The 18,415-nt window shown below is 41.1% G+C and overlaps 1 protein-coding gene across 13 annotated transcripts in view; it reads right to left on the bottom strand.

Annotated features, from left to right (window-relative positions):
• szt2 (SZT2 subunit of KICSTOR complex) overlaps positions 1–18,415 on the bottom strand; it is a 232,658-nt gene that overhangs the window by 200,510 nt on the left and 13,733 nt on the right. For all 13 annotated transcript variants that reach the window (XM_080430954.1, XM_080430966.1, XM_080430959.1 and 10 more), the window contains exons 9-14: positions 12,426–12,596; positions 10,841–11,072; positions 9,746–9,875; positions 7,302–7,447; positions 6,028–6,180; positions 2,954–3,068 (exon numbers count right to left, since the gene is read on the bottom strand). In XM_080430954.1, coding sequence (XP_080287080.1) covers positions 2,954–3,068; positions 6,028–6,180; positions 7,302–7,447; positions 9,746–9,875; positions 10,841–11,072; positions 12,426–12,596 — 947 coding nt within the window. The remainder of the gene's footprint in view (positions 1–2,953; positions 3,069–6,027; positions 6,181–7,301; positions 7,448–9,745; positions 9,876–10,840; positions 11,073–12,425; positions 12,597–18,415) is intronic.

The raw sequence follows: 18,415 nt of genomic DNA, 5'->3' as shown, positions 1-18,415 counted from the left end.
TTAAATAAAAAAAAAAAAGAGAGATATTTGAACACTCAAGTGACGTCACTGTTGGGCTTGTAATAATCCCACACAACTACGCTGGGTTTTCGTGCACCTCGTTAAAACCAGCCATGTATTTAGCTTTTTAGTTGTTTATCTGTGAATATAAAAAATATATTGAGTTCTAAATTAATCTCTCGGTTACACCAGCATTGTTGAAGCAGTTTGTTTATGTTTAATAATGAAACTAAGAAAGATCATCGAGGATACATCAACTGTATCCTTCATGTTTACTGTATAGGATTTATAAAAGATATTGTTTCTCTGCTTTCTGTTGCATTTTGGCGAAAACAATCTACATTCAACTGCCAATAACTATGGAACGGATTATCATGGCGGCACACATTTTTTTCTCAGATTCTACAAAGACTCCCCTACGTCTTTTTAAAGTGATCCTTAAAGTGATTTAAAAGTGATTTAAAAGTGATCCTTACTGCCATGAAGGTCAGAAACAAAAAGTGTTCTGAGCTTCATAAAGGTAGGATCAAACTCGCCAGGTGTTTTAACAAAGGTCTCGAATCCCACGTAGCTAAACTTGTAAAAGAAATAAACAAGCTAAGAAACAAGGTTAATCGCATGCTCGAATTAGCAGAAAAAAGCTTCCTCGATGACAAAATTGAGGAAAATAAAAGCAAACCACGAGAGCTTTGGAAGCTATTCAACAACCTACTAGGCTGCAGCAAGAAATTGAAAACCAGGTTTACAAACATAAGCCTCAAGGTGAATGACACTCTCATCACATCCAAACATGAAGTGAGTAAAATCCTCAACATATTCTTCACGACCATAACCTCAGATTTGGTTGAAAAACTACCCCCTCACTCTGGGTGCTATGGTGAAGAGCATGTTGACTCATTTTACGAAAAACAGGGTGTACGGAAAGATGATTTTAAACTCTCCCCTGTGAAAACAGAAGAGGTGTTTAAAAAATTGAGTGCTCTTCATCAACACAAAGCCACAGGCCTCGACAATATCCCCGCCAAATTTCTAAAAGACTCGGCCGCCTCCATTGCTCCAATTATTACCCACATAATAAACCTCTCCATCATACAGGGACGGGTCCCTAACGATTTCAAAAAAGCAAGGGTGACCCCTCTGTACAAAAAAGGAAACAAATTAGACCCTGGCAACTACCGCCCTATTTCTATTCTTAGCTCCATCTCGAAAGTCATGGAAAAAATAGTCTATGAACAGGTCGATAAGTATCTTGCCGAAAAAAATCTAATCTACAAATTCCAATCTGGTTTCAGAACAAACCACTCCACACATGCCTTCTCTATTTGAACGACTCTATCAAACAAGATGTCGACAAGGGCAAATATTGCGGCATGGTCATGCTGGACCTCCAGAAGGCCTTTGACACCGTCAATCACCCAATTATGATCAATAAGCTCAAAGCAATAGGTTTTGATGATACGTCAGTGAACTGGATGAGATCCTACCTGGAAGGGAGGGAGCAAGTGGTGGAAGTAAACGGCATCCAGTCCCCCCCCCTCCCTGTGACTTGTGGTGTCCCACAAGGAAGTATACTAGGACCTTTACTGTTCCTGATATATGTGAATGACATGTCATCGGCCTGCGACTGCAAGCTGTTCCTGTTCGCAGATGACTCGGCCCTGCTAGTCTCGGACAGGGACAGGCTGCAGGTTGAGAAAACTCTCAGCTCCGAACTCAACAAGATCTGCATCTGGCTCTCTGATAACAAACTTTCATTACACCTGGGTAAAACTGAATCCATCCTCTTTGGGTCCAGTCCTAACCTTAGCAAGGCAGAGAGTTTCACGATCAAAGTGGGTGATGATGTCATCAAAAGAAAGGATGAAATTACCTACCTGGGCTCCATCTTGGAGGCAAACCTCTCTGGTAACAAAAACGCCGAAAAAGTGATCAAAAATGTCAACCGAACAACACGCTATTTGTGGAGGATTGATCGCCTAGTCAGTAAGAATACTCTGAAGATTCTTGCAGGGGCCCTCATTCAAGGTCATTATGATTATGCATGTACTTCATGGTATCACAACACCTCCAAGGCCTTAAAAACAAGGCTCCAAACATCCCAAAACAAACTTGTAAGGCTACTTCTTGGCCTCAATCACAGAACCCATCTAACCCCTGCTCATTTTGCTAGGATTGGATGGCTTAGGGTTGAGTATAGCAACTTGCTATGGGCCTGGTCTTCAAGATACACCACAACATTGGGATCCCCCTGTATTTGTCAAAATACTTCCAAAATGTTAATGAAGTCCATAATCATAACACCAGAGGCAGCTCCACTGATCATGTTCAACCCAGATTTGGCTCAACTAAGGGTATGAACTCGTTCTCATGCTATTCAGCAAAAATGTGGAATGCCCTACCAAAAGGAGTAAAGGAGTGTAAAACCCTACTCACTTTCAAAACTGCCCTAAAGATACACCTTCAGGAGGCTGCAATTCGAAAATGGCCCCTGTCTAAGTCTTAACCTACCCCCCCTACCCCCCCCCCCCCCCTCCTTCATTTTCCTCTTTTGTATATATTTATATTTTTTTTTCTCTTGTCATACCAGTAACCTGAAAGCTGATTGTATGACATTCTGTATAGTAGTGTGTATATCTGCCTGCCTCTTATATCATCATGATTTGTGTGCATGGGGTTCTCATCTTAAACAAGCGTTATGCTTAATGAGGGTTTCCAGTTTAGTAGACCTTGTATTGTGAATTTGTACTTCCATGTACTGTTATGTACTGTCATGTACTATTCTCATGTCTTTCTAAATAAACTACATCAATCAATCAATCAATCGGCGGGTGGATCGTTGTGAAGAGGAATATTCTATGATTTTTCAAAGGTTAGTGAAAACGCTCGGAATCGCTGGCAAGGGCAGCCATAGACAATGTTTTAACTCTGGCAGTTAATGAGTTAATGTGAGTACCTTATTCCGGACGTGGGCCAGGGTACCGATGGGGAATCCCAGCCGCAGCACCATGCAGGGTGCCTTAGAGATGAGACGCACCAGGTAGAAGCTGGTGGGAGGCTGCTCAGAGGAACTGTGGGGACAAACATCCATTATAGAACATACCGTCAGAGTCGGGAGGAAACCTTCAAAACTGATCATTTTTTCATTGTTTGATCCATTAACACTTTAAGACCGGGAAGCATCTGTCATTTTCGATTTTAACCACTTTAACCATTATCTTATACTTTGGCTATTCAAAAATAGCAGATATACAAGCTCATAGCGCGGCATCGAGTGCCACTTATACAAAAATACTTCCGTGACCCAGGGGTAGCAGGAGTGTTATTCTCCAATACAATAAGCCATTGGTTCTCAAAGTGGGGTCCGGGGACCCCCAGGGGTCCTTGGAGGGGTACCAGGGGGTCCCAAACAAAATGAGTTGATAGTGTCACAATCATTTTAACCACTTTAAATATATTTTATAGTTTGGCTGTTAAAAATTTGCAGATATACAAGCTCACTGTGCCGCACTCATAGTGCGGCACAGAGTGCCGCACTATGAGTGATGTCCCTTGTATATCTGCTATTTTTGAAAAATCGTGAAAATGTGCGCAAATCTTTGAATATATATTTTCAAAGCGAACATTTGTAACTGCATTTTTTGCTTCTGGGGGGTCCCTGGAACCAAACATTTTGAGATGGGAGTCCGCGGCCAAATACATAAATATAAAGCAAAGAAAACAAATGAAATGGATACAAAAATACTTGTTTTCACCTAGTTATTTTGCAGATAACCACTTTAGCCCTATTTTATACCTAGGCTATTTGAAAATATTCAAATATTTCAGTACTTTTACTTTTGGTACTTTAAGTACATTTTGATACCACTACTTTTGTACTTTTACTCAAGCAAATTTTGTGTGACCAAGTAGGGCGTTAATTTACGAAAAAACACAAAAAGTAAAAACATGGAGATAGGAGATTTGTGCCCGACAGCAACGAAATACAACATGTAAGCAGTCTTTCACCAGCAAAACACATGCCTGCAGTGTGGACAGCAACGATATATAGCAACAGTGGTTTTTTTCAGAAAACTATGTGACAAATGCACATTATATTTATCTGCTTGATCTTTCTTTCTTTTTCCTTTATTTATTCAGGGAAACCCATTGAGAGCAAGCTCTCTTTTTCAAGGACGCCCTGATAACAAACATTTGAATCACATTACAATGTCACAACTAATTTAACAATAAGGCAAAAAAGAAAAGCAGAAGCATAAAACAAAATTTAAATAATCGCAAAAGGCGGTGAATCAGACAATACAGTGAGGACATGGATAACAACACAGAGATTTAAAAATCAGATGCAAATAAACAGTGTTACATGAAACAGGTGCAGTCACTATGTAGTGTGTCCTCAAGAAGCACCCTGAATGTCTCTATTGAGACCAATCGCACCAGTTTCAGAGAGTCCTGAAGTTTGTTCCATTTGTGTGGAGCATAATACATGAATGCAGTTTTTCCTTGTTCACTGCTCTTACGTGGACTGGTATATCTAATGTGTGTTTGTGAACGTGTTGAGTGACCAGTAACCTTTGGTTCCAAAAGCGAGGATAGGTATAAAGGAAGTTTACCACACAAGGCCTTATAAATAAATAAAATACAATCTCTACGAACTGCGAGAGATGGCCAACCCACTTTATCATATAAAATACAGTGATGGGTGAGATAATCATCGCCAGTAATAAAACACAAAGCACTGTGGTAGACTGCATCCAGAGGCTTCAGTGTGGAGAGTGAAGCATGCATATACAGTGTATCCCCATAATCAAATACAGACATTATTACAGATTGAACAATAGTCTTTCTGCTGGTAAAAGAAAAACAGGACCCGTTTCTGTAAAGGAAGCCAATTTTACCTCTTAATTTTTGGATTAGGTTCTCCACATGAACCTTAAATGAGAGTTTGGCATCTAGCCCAGGTATTTCATCTATGGATGTTATTATGTCTGATGGATATGTAACATCTGATTTACTTATGCATGTTATTGTATCTGATTGATATGTAACATGTTGGACACTGTGAGATATATGGACATTTCCTATTCACGTGAGGGGTAATGGGGCTGAGCGCTGTGGGTGATTGGAACATTGGAGCCACCCAACTTTACAAATAGAGGTGTGGCACGGGGAGGGGGGATCAAACAAACAACCTGTGTACTACTGTGAACGGGTGGGAAGAGAGGAGCTCCGAGGCGCCAGTGTTATATGGTTAAGTTATAGAAATAACTGAGTGTAAATTGCAGCCAAAAGTTACGTGCTGTCGAGCCCAGTGGAGGACGGATGGAACGGCCGTGTTGCGACGCTGTGGTGATGCCAGCCAGGATTTATGAATGAACCGCCGGTCGCCGAGAGGATTCCGACGGAGCCGCGGGTGAGATAAATCCATAGCTTCTTTTCCGGTGGATTACAAACTTAAGGGGTACCCCGGCCCGAACATTGCTTTATTATTTGGAACGCGATTGCGGAAGACTGTTTGCGGTTTGTTTTGGTTCAAAGGACTTAATAGACATTCTCGAGGCCGCTAGTGAAGAAGCCGTTCGGGCCGTAACGTGGGACTGTTTATTGTTGTTATGTAAAGCGAGTAAACGTCTGACTGCGGTTGCGTTTCTACCTTGTTATGTGACCCTGTTTATGTTAACGGTTGAACGTATGAATTCACTGAATTGAGGGTTGTAAAGGACTTGGGAATTATTTGGGTTGGGAGGGGCTTGTGAAGTTATTATTGATTGTTGAATTGTTTTTTTTTTCTTTTGTTTGTTATTGGACAAAGTCAATTTAAAACCAAGAAGTGAATTATTATTTACCATTTTGCATTGTCAATTATTATTTCAATCAATTATTACACCTGCCGATCCCGTTGATTTTCCTTTTAGTTAATAGTTAACCTTTCAGAGATAAAGGCCGATTGTTACAACTAGAAGACATTTGTAGAATCGGCCTCAGGTCTTAATGGGTTAAAATAATTGCATAAAATAGACTTTTTTTCACCTGTATATGAGTTTGACGTAGGAGTATCCCTCCACCAGGACGAAGCTGCTCCAGTCCTTCAGCAGGGAGGTGAGTGCAGAGTGGGAGATGCGACACTGTATGGTACTGAAGCGACCGTTACTCCCAGCTGTGTGCAGGTGTTTCGGTACAGGCCTACACACACACACACACACACACACACACACACACACACACACACACACACACACACACACACACACACACACACACACACACACACACACACACACACACACACACACACACACACACACACACACACACACACACACACACACACACACACACACACACACACACACACACACACACACACACACACACACATTTGCAATTATCAATTAACTACAAGCTCGCGGTGTGAGGTATGATTAGTTTGGGGGGTCCCCAGTTCAAATATGATTATTTTGGGGGGTCCCCAGTTCAAATATGATTATCTAGGGGGGTCCCCAGTTCAAATATTATGGGGGGGGGTCCCCAGTTCAAATATGATTATTTTGGGGGGTCCCCAGTTCAAATACTGTATGATTATTTTGGGGGGTCCCCAGTTCAATTATGATTATTTTGGGGGGTCCCCAGTTCAAATATGATTATTTTGGGGGGTCCCCAGTTCAAATATGATTATCTAGGCCATGGCCTGAAAAGGTTGAGAACCACTGATTTAGATCATGTGTCTAGGCCCCCACCTTCACTTAATGCGGCCCCGCAGGTTAATATCAGAATACTGATATATTATTGATTTCAGCTGTTACAATTCCAAAAATGCAAACATGACCCGCTTTAATTACTTCAGTCTATATTAGTAGCTTAGTGAGTAGTATTAAAATTCTAATGTCTTTTTTATGTCCAATGTATTTGTATTTACGTTCATAAAGTTAACATAAGTTAACTAAATGCATTTGAAATAAAAAAAAAGTTACTTTTCAGGATTCCAATTAAAAAAATGCAAAAAAATAATAATCTGGATTCTAATTCAAAAGTAGCAAAAATAGCAGATCTACAAGCTCAAAACGCGTTGCATTGCAACGCGCTTTGAGCTTGTAGATCGGGTATTTTTGCTACTTGTGTGTGACATAGAATGGCGAAGTACGGCATTCATTTACGGAAAAAGTTAAGATACGGAGATAGGAGGTGTCTGACAGTATATGCAATGTGGCCCTCTGGAGTGCGTTTGGAAATATAGTGGCCCTCTCCATCATCAAAGTTGCATCACCCCTGGTGTATGGTGTGTAGCAGGTGCACGGTGCCCTCACATGTCATGCTCCAGTATGATGGCGATGCGATGCATGTGCAGCCATCTCTGCCAGAAGTTGGCGTCCATGGAGAGGATGGGCTTCCAGTAGGACGCAAACAGAGACTGAGACGAGTCCTTACACCCGCTGTGCTGCAGGGACAGGACCTGCAACAACACATCAACAACACATACTGTAAGACCATTGGTTCTCAAAGTGGGGTCCTTGGGGAGGGGGGGGGGGTTCCAGGGGGTCCCCAGCAGCAAAATAGCATCACAATAATTGTAACCACTTTAAAAATAGGAGATATACAAGCTCATAGCGCGGCACTCTGCTATTTTTGAAAAATCTTGAAAATCCCTGAAACAAAATATTTTGAGATGGTATGGTATTTTTTACTTTATTCAGCATTTACAATTTTCAATACTTTTAATTCTAAATATTGTACTTTTACTCAACAACAATTATACGAAAACTTTAGTACTGCTTTCATTAGTATTACAAAATACACTAACCACTTCAGCCGTTTGTATATTTCGGCCATTTGAAAATCGCAGATCTACAATCTCACGATGTGTCGCGATGTGAGCTTGTAGATCGGCTATTTCCAAAAGATTTTTTAAACATTTTGAACTTGTGAAATGGGACATTCTGCATTATAAGTACTTTTACTTTTGGTGCTTTAAATATGTTTTGATGCCGATACTTTTGTACTTTTACTCAAGTACATTTTGAATATGGGTATTCTACTTGTAACAGAGTATGGCCCTCATTTATCAATGGAGCGTAAAAACAGCTTATTTTTTGCCTTAAATCTGGCTGTAGGCCAACGTCCAAGTGACATTTATCAAAGGATCCTATACAGCCAATCCTAGCGTACATTTGCTTTGATAAATCTGACGGCTGAAAACGAGCGTCATTTAAATAACACGCCCTTAGATATTCTCGAAACGCCCCGATTTTACGACATGAAGAACCACAATATGACCAAACAAAGCATGGAAAGCCAATAAGAAAGTTTCCCCTGCTCGCCTCGCCTCACTGCCTGTCAAGTCTCACTCACACACACACACACACACACACACACACACACACACACACACACACAAGCCCAACTGTGTAACGGTACAATCATTGTCAAGTAGGCTAGTAGCCTACATGAGTGACAGATTATGATACCAATCACATCGCCATGAATGGAATGCGTTTGTATATTAATTTATGTAACCCATACCGAGCAGTGCGCGTTAGAGTTACACCAAAATAAAGCAGTCATGTAGGGCTATACATGACTGCTACTCGGGCGGGCTGCAGTGTGTCCCGTGGAGCGCCGGGTTTATATCCTGGACCTAAACCCAGGTAACTCCATAGGACACTCTACTGTAGGCCTATATAGGTTTTGGAGAACTCACTGTCCATGAAAAGATAACAGCGGCTCCAGCGCACCGGTCCAAACTCCCGAAAATGCTCTCGCATAAGCGCTCGTATATTTTGAAAATAGCAGATCTACAAGCTCACAACGCCAGCTTGTAGATCTGCTATTTTCAATAGCCAATGCAGCCAGATCAGTCAGGATATATTGATAAATGCCGAAAGTTGCGGTGATCTCGCCGTACGCCCATTATTTGGTATACACCGCGTTGATAAATGAGGGCCAATACATTGCAGTATTGATACTTTTACTTAAGTGAAACATGTGAGTACTTCTTCCATCACTGCAAAACCTGTACAACGCCAACACAAAGATTATTAGATTCTGGAGGTCCCCAGCTAAATGATTGATGATAGTTAGGAACCAAATAGACCCTTACAGGTCTGCAACTCTCTTTCACATTCACCGCCAAAGATGGATATATCCGTCTTTAAAAAATATATATATATTATAATATATATTGTGATTTCCTCCGTGATTAGCAACCATCAGGGGATCGATCATTCTGGAGATAAATATTCAGAGGTTATTGAAAAATGTGTCCGAATGCTTAAAAATGCTGGCAGTAGCTACCTGCCAGCATTAGAAAGCCCCATGGCAGTGAATGTGTTAAGGGTGTACACATGGAATCAAATGGACCCTCACGGGTAACACTGAGGATTTTACAGTGTAGATGGGGGTGCCAGAGAATAGCCGATCTACAAGATCACAACGCGTCGCATCGCGCAGCGTTGTGAGCTTGTAGATCTGCTATTTTCAAAAAATGTTGTACTTTTACTTTTGGTACTTTAAGTACATTTGGATACCAATACTTTTGTACTTTTAATCAAGTAAATGATGAATTCCGGTCTTTAACGTGTAGCAGAGTACTTCTACATTGCAGAATTGATACTTTTACTTAAATAAAACATTTGAATACTTTTTCCACCACTGATCACAATATAGAGCCATTTAACACTTATTTGAAGGAAAACATCACTTTATATCATCTTAACCGTGTTCAAAATCAAAGCACATTATAAGTGTATAGTACCGGCGTGGTGGAGCCAGGGGGGATGTAGAAAAGAGGAACTCCATTCTTGGTGCTCTCAGGAATGGTGTAGTTTTCAGGAAGAGAATTGAAGGACTGCAGGTGGACCAGCATTTGATCCGTCTGGTTGATACTTCAACGACAACACAACACATCAGAAAACACAGTAAAGCTAGCCTACATACACTCAGTGGTGGAAAAAGTACTCAAATGTTTTACTTAAGTAAAAGTAGCAATACTGCAATGTAGAAGTACTCTGTTTCAAGTAAAAGTCTGGAATTAAAAATTTACTTGAGTAAAAGTACAAAAGTATTGGTATCAAAATGTACTTAAAGTACGTACTCCGATAGGGCACTTGAGTCTCTTACTGAGCAGCCACCCGGGTCATCAAATTATATCTCAGGAATGTGACAAAAACAAAACAAATCTCCATGAATTCAAGGCTTCATGGGGTGTGCAATTGATAGAAAATAAGTAATGTTTTGGGTGAACTACTCCTTTAACATTACTTAAAGAAATTAACATTTCAATTCATCCGTAAAATGAAGGCATTTCCTTTCCGTTGAAAGATGAAATATTGTTTATCACAGACAGCTGGGTGGGAGCAATGCGTTAGGATTCGGTACCTCTGCAGAGTGTTCCAGAATCTGCGTACGACAGAGATGCGGTAGGGGCTGGTGATAGGATTACGTTGGGTACAGTTAGTTAGGTTAGGTTAGGGTTTAGTGTTAGGGCTGACTACTTTTACTCCACTACTATTATTTGACAACTTTAGTTACAAGTTACTTCGTAGATTTTGATTATTATTACAAAACATAAATTAACCACTTCAGCTCCGTATACATTTCGGCCATTTGAAAATAGCCGATCTACAAGCTCACAATGCGTGAGTGTGATGCATTGTGAGCTTGTAGATCTGCTATTTTCAAAAGATTTTTATACATTTTATACATTTAAAAAACTTGTGAAATGGGACATTCTGTATAATGAGTACCTTCTACTTTTGGTACTTTAAGTACATTTTGATACCAATACTTTTGTACGTTTACTCATTAGAAGTACATTTTAAGTACGTTTTCCACCACAGGGGACAGATACCTCTGCAGAGTGTTCCAGAAGCGTCTTATCACAGAGGTGCGGTAGGGGCTGGTGATGGGCTTGCGTTGGGTACAGCTGATATCGTGCAGGATGTCGTAGCTTCCCTCCATGGTCACCTCCACCCTGGTGCTCCTCTTGCCGGGGTCCAGCGGCCACGGCGCCGCCGCCAGGTACTCGATACGCATGTTGTGTTTCCATAGCAACACCAGCTTCACTTCCAGCTGGGCCCCGCCTCAAGACAGGGGAGAAAACTGATTGTTAAACATGAAGATCTTTTAAAATTCACCAGTGATCCTTCACCCATTAAAACCGGGTTAAAATCCAGGTAAAAAGCAGGTTAAAATCTAAAATGACACATATTATGTGTCATTTTAGATTTTCGATTTTAACCACTTAAACTATTATTTTATAATTTGGCTATTAACCGTGTTTTCAAAGAGTAGCGCATAGGTGCCGAACACGGTAAAAAACGTATCAATCTTTTTGTTTTTTTCGTTTTTTCCACAAGGGGGGGGGGGCTAGCGCAGCTCTGGAATCACCCACGGTGACTCTGAGAAGGAAGGGACAGATGGATCACTGTGACAAAAAACCTGGCTCCCATCCGCTCCCATTCTATCTCCTTGCAAAAAAACTCCATATTTCCTTAACTTTTTACAGTGGGGAAAACGAGTCCCGTTCGATCCGAGATCACTCCGCCGTGGTGACTCGCGTGAGATATGTTATTGTTCCAGGCGTTAGCCAGGACCATCCACCATCGTGCACGCATATATCTACCTTACAATCGGGACATTGGCTGAAAGGGCAAAAAAAATCAGGACTCAGGACAAAAAAACCCGCTGTTGCCAGATCGTGCGCGAGCAACAAGCAACCTAAAACACAAAGCTGCGCACTGCGCATGCGTCGACGCACTTTCTCTAACCAATTTACACCCACTTCACGCTTACAAAACCTGGACATGGCAACGTCGCTCATCGTTCTGTGATTGACAGCAAAAGTTGGCCAATCAGGTGGCGAGTTTTTTTATCCCATGATTTTGTACCCCCAAACGAAATTTTATTTGGAGGGGTTAGGGGGGGGGGGGTTAGGGGGGGGTACTAGAATTCTGCCCGTGTAGCGGGCAGAACTTCTAGTTGTTTACAATAGGGTGCTCGTCGTGGAGTCTACAGCTGTAAACAGCGTAGCGTTACAAACGGTGAGAGCACTTTTTTAAATAAAACTCTGGCACCGATTGTGTTAAAAAATTGTAGATATACAAGATCATAGCACGGCACAAAGTGACGCGCTATGAGCTTGAAAATACATATAATAGAGGGCTATCTCGCCCCGCCCCCTTTCCCGCAGCGGCCATGTTGGTGGAATAGAGCACCTCTAGGCAGAGAGCCTGCAGCATAAGCCATAAGAGAATGAAAGACTCCATTTGTCTACCTGACAGCCGACCGACTCTTCCTGACACCCAATGAGTCCTCATGACTCCTACTGACTCTTACTGACTGACTCAGCAGGAGTCACGGGGAGAGGATTCAGCAGGGGTCAGGAGGATCCAGGTAGGAGTCAGTAGGGAAATAAGGTGGATAGGTGTATATACCTTTGGTGAAGTTGACCTCTCGTATGGTGTACCCCTCTCTCAGCCGCACAGACACCACGCTGACCAGGTGGGCGTGGACATCCTTCTCCATGTGTTTCTTTCTCCTCAGCACCAGCGCCGGGTTCCCACTGGCCGACACCAGATGCTCGTTGAACAGCTTGTGCTGACCCACTGAAAAACACACAGTCACTGCAGTAGTGCCCTTGTTTTAACCGGCACAGAGTGCCGTGCTATGAGCTTGTAGATCTCCTATTTATTTATTTTTATTGTGAAAATGTGTGCAAATCTTTGACTATATCCACAAGTTTCCTAGGGCATTATGGACATCACTTCCTGTCGATTTGATCTCCGATACCTGATCAAATCGACAGGAAGTGATATTTCACCATATTTTTAAAGCGAACATTTAAGAACGCAGTGTTTCCCCTATATGCATTAAAGGGGAATTTTGGACTAAAGTTTTCTTACCTTTTCTATGACGTTATGATATCTTAGGATGAATGGTACAGTAGAAACATTTCATAACTCCACCCCTGAGCCGCCACAGCTTAAAAGGTGCGCGGATAGGCCTTAGGTTAGATCACATATTTTAATAGCTTTTTTTGTAATTTTTTTTGATGAGATCTGACGTTCATAGTGACTGAACACTATACAACCAAAAAAAAAACAGAAGTCTCGCTAGACAAGATTGAAATCTCGAGATTTCAATCTCGTCTAGCGAGACTTCTGTTTTTTTTTTTTTTTTTTTTTTTTTTTGGGACAGTGTTCTGTCACTATGAACGTCAGATCTCATCAAAAAAAATTACAAAAAAAGCTATTAAAATATGTGATCTAACCTAAGGCCTATCCGCGCACCTTTTAAGCTGTGGCGGCTCAGGGGTGGAGTTATGAAATTTTTCTTCTGTACCATTCATCCTAAGATATCATAACGTCATAGAAAAGGTAAGAAAACTTTAGTCCAAAATTCTCCTTTAAGCAGTGGAGGGCCGCCACCCCTTAAATCCGACCGCCACAGTATGATTTTTACAGAAAAAGTTATATAATACTCTCAGGCAGGATGCCATCTGTGACATCACTCCTAAATCTGGAGACAATTCACATGTAAACTATACAGATTATTACTGTGCACATGTACTATATAAGATATAAGACTTTGTGTTTGAGCATAAATATGCATTTTGAGAACCCACTTTTTTTTTTCGCATTCCACCCCCACACCTTCAGCTTCTGGCTAGGGGAAACTCTGGAACGTATGTTGCTATATATGTCAGTGGTTCTTTTTCATGTCAAGGACCCCCAAATTTATATTTATTTGGCCACAGACCCCCATCTGAAAATATTTTGTTCCAGGGACCCCCAGGAGCAAAGATTTGAGTTAAAAATGTATATATGTTCAAAGATTTGCACACATTATAAAGACATTTTTTTTCAAAAATAGCAGATCTACAAGCTCATAGCGCGGCACTCGGTGCCACGCTATGAGCTTGTATATTTGCTAGTTTTGAATAGTCAAAGAAATCTTGGCAAAAGTATCTTCACGCCGCAGCATATAGATCTGCTACTTTTGCATCCGAATCCTGAAAGTAACAGTTTTGGACTTATGAGGTTTCTAACCGACAGAGACTATATGGAACTATGAGGTTAGAGAACTTGTAAATAATAATAATAATGTATATTATTTACATATATCGAACCACAACCACAGATTTGTGTCCGGGTAGCTCAGTCGGTATAGCTCTCTCTGAATTTCAATGCTTTATTATATTTCATATTTGAATATATTTGAATATTTTATATAATATATAATTATATAACCAACTATATTAGTTAAGGGTTATGGTACGTTCACACGGGCACCACATCTTTGTCGCTGTGTTGCTTTGTATCTGTGTTGCTCAACACGGTCGCTGACGTCATCAAACGTGCGGACATCGGAGCTACAGTTGTATCTTTGTATCTGGAAGTTGAAACCAGCTCAACTTGAATTTGTAGCTTTGTATCTTTGTCGCTAGAGCTACAGCTACAAACATTGGATGTATCTTTGTATCTTCATGTCGCTGGTTTCCATTGAAAATGAATGGTAGCATATATCTTTTAATCTGCCCGTGTGAACGCATCATTATGGCTTTAATTTAGGTTCATTTTCTGTATTTTTGATAAGAGGAGAGTAATCTATATTGAGGCTCTCTCTCGTCTGCTTTATGTCTGTGCGTTCCTGCCTAGTGCCTGTTTTTGCTTCGGTGTACAAAGGTGTCGCGCAGGGAACAAAGGTGACCTACAAGCCCACACCACGTTGCATCAGCGACGCGTTGTCAGTGGTGGAAAAAGTACTCCCATTTTTTACTTAAGTAAAAGTATCAATACTGCAATTTAGAAATACTGTACTCTGTTACAAGTAAAAGGCCGGTGTTCAAAATGTTACTTGAGTAAAAGTACATTGTGTCATGGGTGGCTGTGTTCTCGGCTGATACCGACAAAAAGCCTCTCCAACCTACGTATACTTACTTGACCACATCCTGTGGTGTAAAGTAACTAAGTACATTTACTCAAGTACTGTACTTAAGCACACTTTTGAGGATTTTTTACATTACTGGACTATTTCCCATTTTCAATACTTTTACTTCTACTCCACTACATCTCAGAGGCAAATATTGTACTTTTACTCCAATACAATTATTTAAAAACTTTAGTTATAGTAGAGCTGTTTAACACATTGACTGTCAGAGTTTATTCATAATGTACTCACCCCTGTGCCAGCAATTTGCGTGTTTTTTAATTTTTTAATTTTGTAATTTTTCATTTAAATAAATTCTCTGATTGTGGTGTTAAGCACAGTTCCACCAGTAGAGAGCAGCAAATCCACACATTGATCACCTCGCTCGCCCCCTCCCAAACAGGCCCACGTCATATCCGGTCATTCACCGGATGTTATGTTTTCGACAATCCCTGATCCGCTGATCGGCCTGAAAACGATGTGATACACGACGACGATGACTGTTAGTCACCCGGACCAAAGAAAATAGAAGTTGAGCTGTCCGTTCGTTTTTTATACCGTGTGAAAAAACGTGTTTTTACCTATTCTGGCCGAAAATGACCGGAGAAAAACAATGTGACCCGGAAATGAAATCTGCGTTATACATCCGGCTCCGGGTGAGTGTGACGTAAGTGGAAAACGAAAGTGCTGATGAGAAATAAACAGAGCCGTGCGATCACAGATTAAACAATGAAAATTCAAAAGAACGCATCAATGCGTTCTTTTGAATTGCTGGCATGCAAGCGATGGATTTGAAAGAACGCATCAAAGCAATCTTGGCAATCAATGTGTTAACTCCCGTTTTTGAGCAAATCGTGCGATTTTTGAAAGAAGCGTGAAACTTTCAGCATAGTTAGTATATGCCATAATGTTCATTTTTAGACGGGGAGGGAAGTCAGATTTGACCTCTGAGGACCGTGAGAGGTCAAATCCAAAATGGCCACTAGTCCAACTTAAGTTTGGAACCAAACACAGTAGAAAAACGTTTAAAGTATCATTTCCAACTAAATAGGGGATGCCTTTTCATGTGGTAATACTATCGAGATCACCAGATTTCAAGGAAATGCAATTAGGTCGAGGTCAAGGTAAAAATGTGCCCAAAAAATGCAGTGATTTCCTCAGAATCAACAAATGGCAGTGTAACAATCAATGGTCTCATATATAGGCAACACCAACAATGACACACCTGATGTGGTTCAGACAATTAATTTATTAAAATTCCTCTAGTAGAGGGCAAGGAACTTCATGCAACCAATGGGAGTGGAGTCCTCAGTTCTCCTGCTGATTCAAACTTGGCCTGCCTTGCCCCATATTCGCAAGAGATGCAGATGCTGTGCAAAAGGGGTGTAAGAAAGTGACCATACGCACTGTTGATACTGATGTGGTAGTACTGGCTGTGGCTTCATTCATCAAGATAGGTCCTGATGAGCTGTGGGTTGCCTTTGGTGTTGAATCAAGCTTTCGGTACATAGCTGTTCATGAAATGGTTGCCACAATGACTCCAACACAGTGTCTGACTCTCCCAGTCTTTCACGCTTTCACCGGGTGTGACACTGTATCTGCGTTTGCTGGCAGAGGAAAGAAGACTGCCTGGGAAACTTGGAAGTCATTCCCAGAGGTGAATGAGGCTTTCAGTGAACTCCTACAGTTGCCAAGTGAGGTCAGTGAAGGATCAATGTTCCTGCTAGAGCGATTTGTGGTGCTCATGTATGACCGAACCAGTGAGTGCATGGAAGTGAATGATGCCAGGAAACAGCTCTTCACGAAGAAGTCAAGAACACTAGAGAGCATTCCTCCAACCCAGGCAGCACTCAAGCAACACATCAAGCGCACTTGCTACCAGGCAAACTGCTGGAACCAGGCATTGGTACTGGAACCAGAGATGCCAGAGCCATCTGAATGGGGCTGGACAAAGGAAACAACTGGGTGACAACCATTTTAGACCACTCTCTCTGAAGCATCCAAATCGTGCCATGAATTAATCCACTGTCGCTGCACGAAAGAGTGTACTGGACGATGCAAGTGTGCCAAAGCTGCACTCAAATGTACTGCACTGTGCCTCTGTTGTGGAGACTGCTAAATTTTGATAATTACCATTATCATTATCACAACTTTCTTGTTGAGATAATCTTGTTTTTCTCTTTCCTGTATAGAAGATGTGACAATACATAAGCCTAGAACCTTGATTATTGTCATTTACTATGAATTTAGTATTAAAATAGACTACCACCATAGGTTTAATCTGTTCATTTGTTTTGTATTATTCCCATTGGCACACAACAGTTCCACTATATTGCAGTACCCACTGTCAAAGCTTAAATATACTTATTACTATGTAATTTGACCTTGACCTTGATTTAATGTATGTTCTTGGGTTCTGGCAATCTCCAACATATCATCAAATGAATGGGCAACCCCAACTTAGTTGGAAAGAACGCCTTAAATGTATTTTTTGAAGTATTTAGACATTTAGACCCAGTAGACTGGCGGCCATCTTGGATTTGACCTCTCAGAGGTCAAAACTGACTTCCCTTCCCGTCTGCAAATGTATATTATGGTATTTACTAACTATGCTGAAAGTTTCAGCCTTCTTTCAAAAAGTGCACGATTTCTTGTGCCAAACAGCTCTACTATTACTAGTTACTTTGCAGAAATAAATTACTACATTATAAAACATACATTAACCACTTTAGCCCTACTCAAGTTGTGACGCGTTGTGAGCTTGTAGATCTGCTATTTTCAAACATTTTAGTACTTTTACTTTTGCTACTTTAAGTATATGTATGCCAACACTTTTGTACATTTACTCAAGTAAATTTCCAGTAATTCTGAACTTGTACTTGTAACAGAGTACTTCTACATTGCAGTATTGATACTTTCACTTAGGTAAAACATTTGAGTACTTTTTCTACCACTGACCACATCTTATTGTGTCGACGCTTGTAGCTCTAAATGGGCTCTAATGCGCCCTGACAGCGCACCGCGGGTTCAAATCCCAATCCCGACGATCTTTGCTACCTGTCACTCCCTGTCTCTTTCTCCCCGTTTCCCATCTGTCTCCACTGTATATTATGAATAAAGGCAGAAAAGCTGCAAGAATATAAAAAAAAAAGAAACATTGCAGCTCCATTTTTTAAATGTTTGACTTGGTTTGTTTGTTTTCCTAAATTATGCAAGCCAGTTGCTTGACTGACCGGCAGTGGTATCATGGGGGCCACACGGAGTAGGACGGGCGTGTGGCTGGTCAATTTTTCACTCGCAAGGTACGGCACGTGCACGCTAGAATTCCCCCCCTCCTCCCCCCTAAATTCACGAGCCAAGTACTCAAATGGCTACTTTGCACTTTGCATAACAGGTTTACAAGTGAGTGTGAAAATGTATCCTCACTCCTCACAGGCTACACGGTAAGCAACACAGCATGTTGACTTCAGTAGGGCTGCTGCCAGTATCCTATCTG

This window comes from Gymnoscopelus braueri (assembly GCF_963280865.1).
Source record: "Gymnoscopelus braueri genome assembly, chromosome: 6".
Lineage (NCBI taxonomy): Eukaryota > Metazoa > Chordata > Actinopteri > Myctophiformes > Myctophidae > Gymnoscopelus > Gymnoscopelus braueri.
This window is presented reverse-complemented; position numbering and strand designations above follow the sequence as displayed.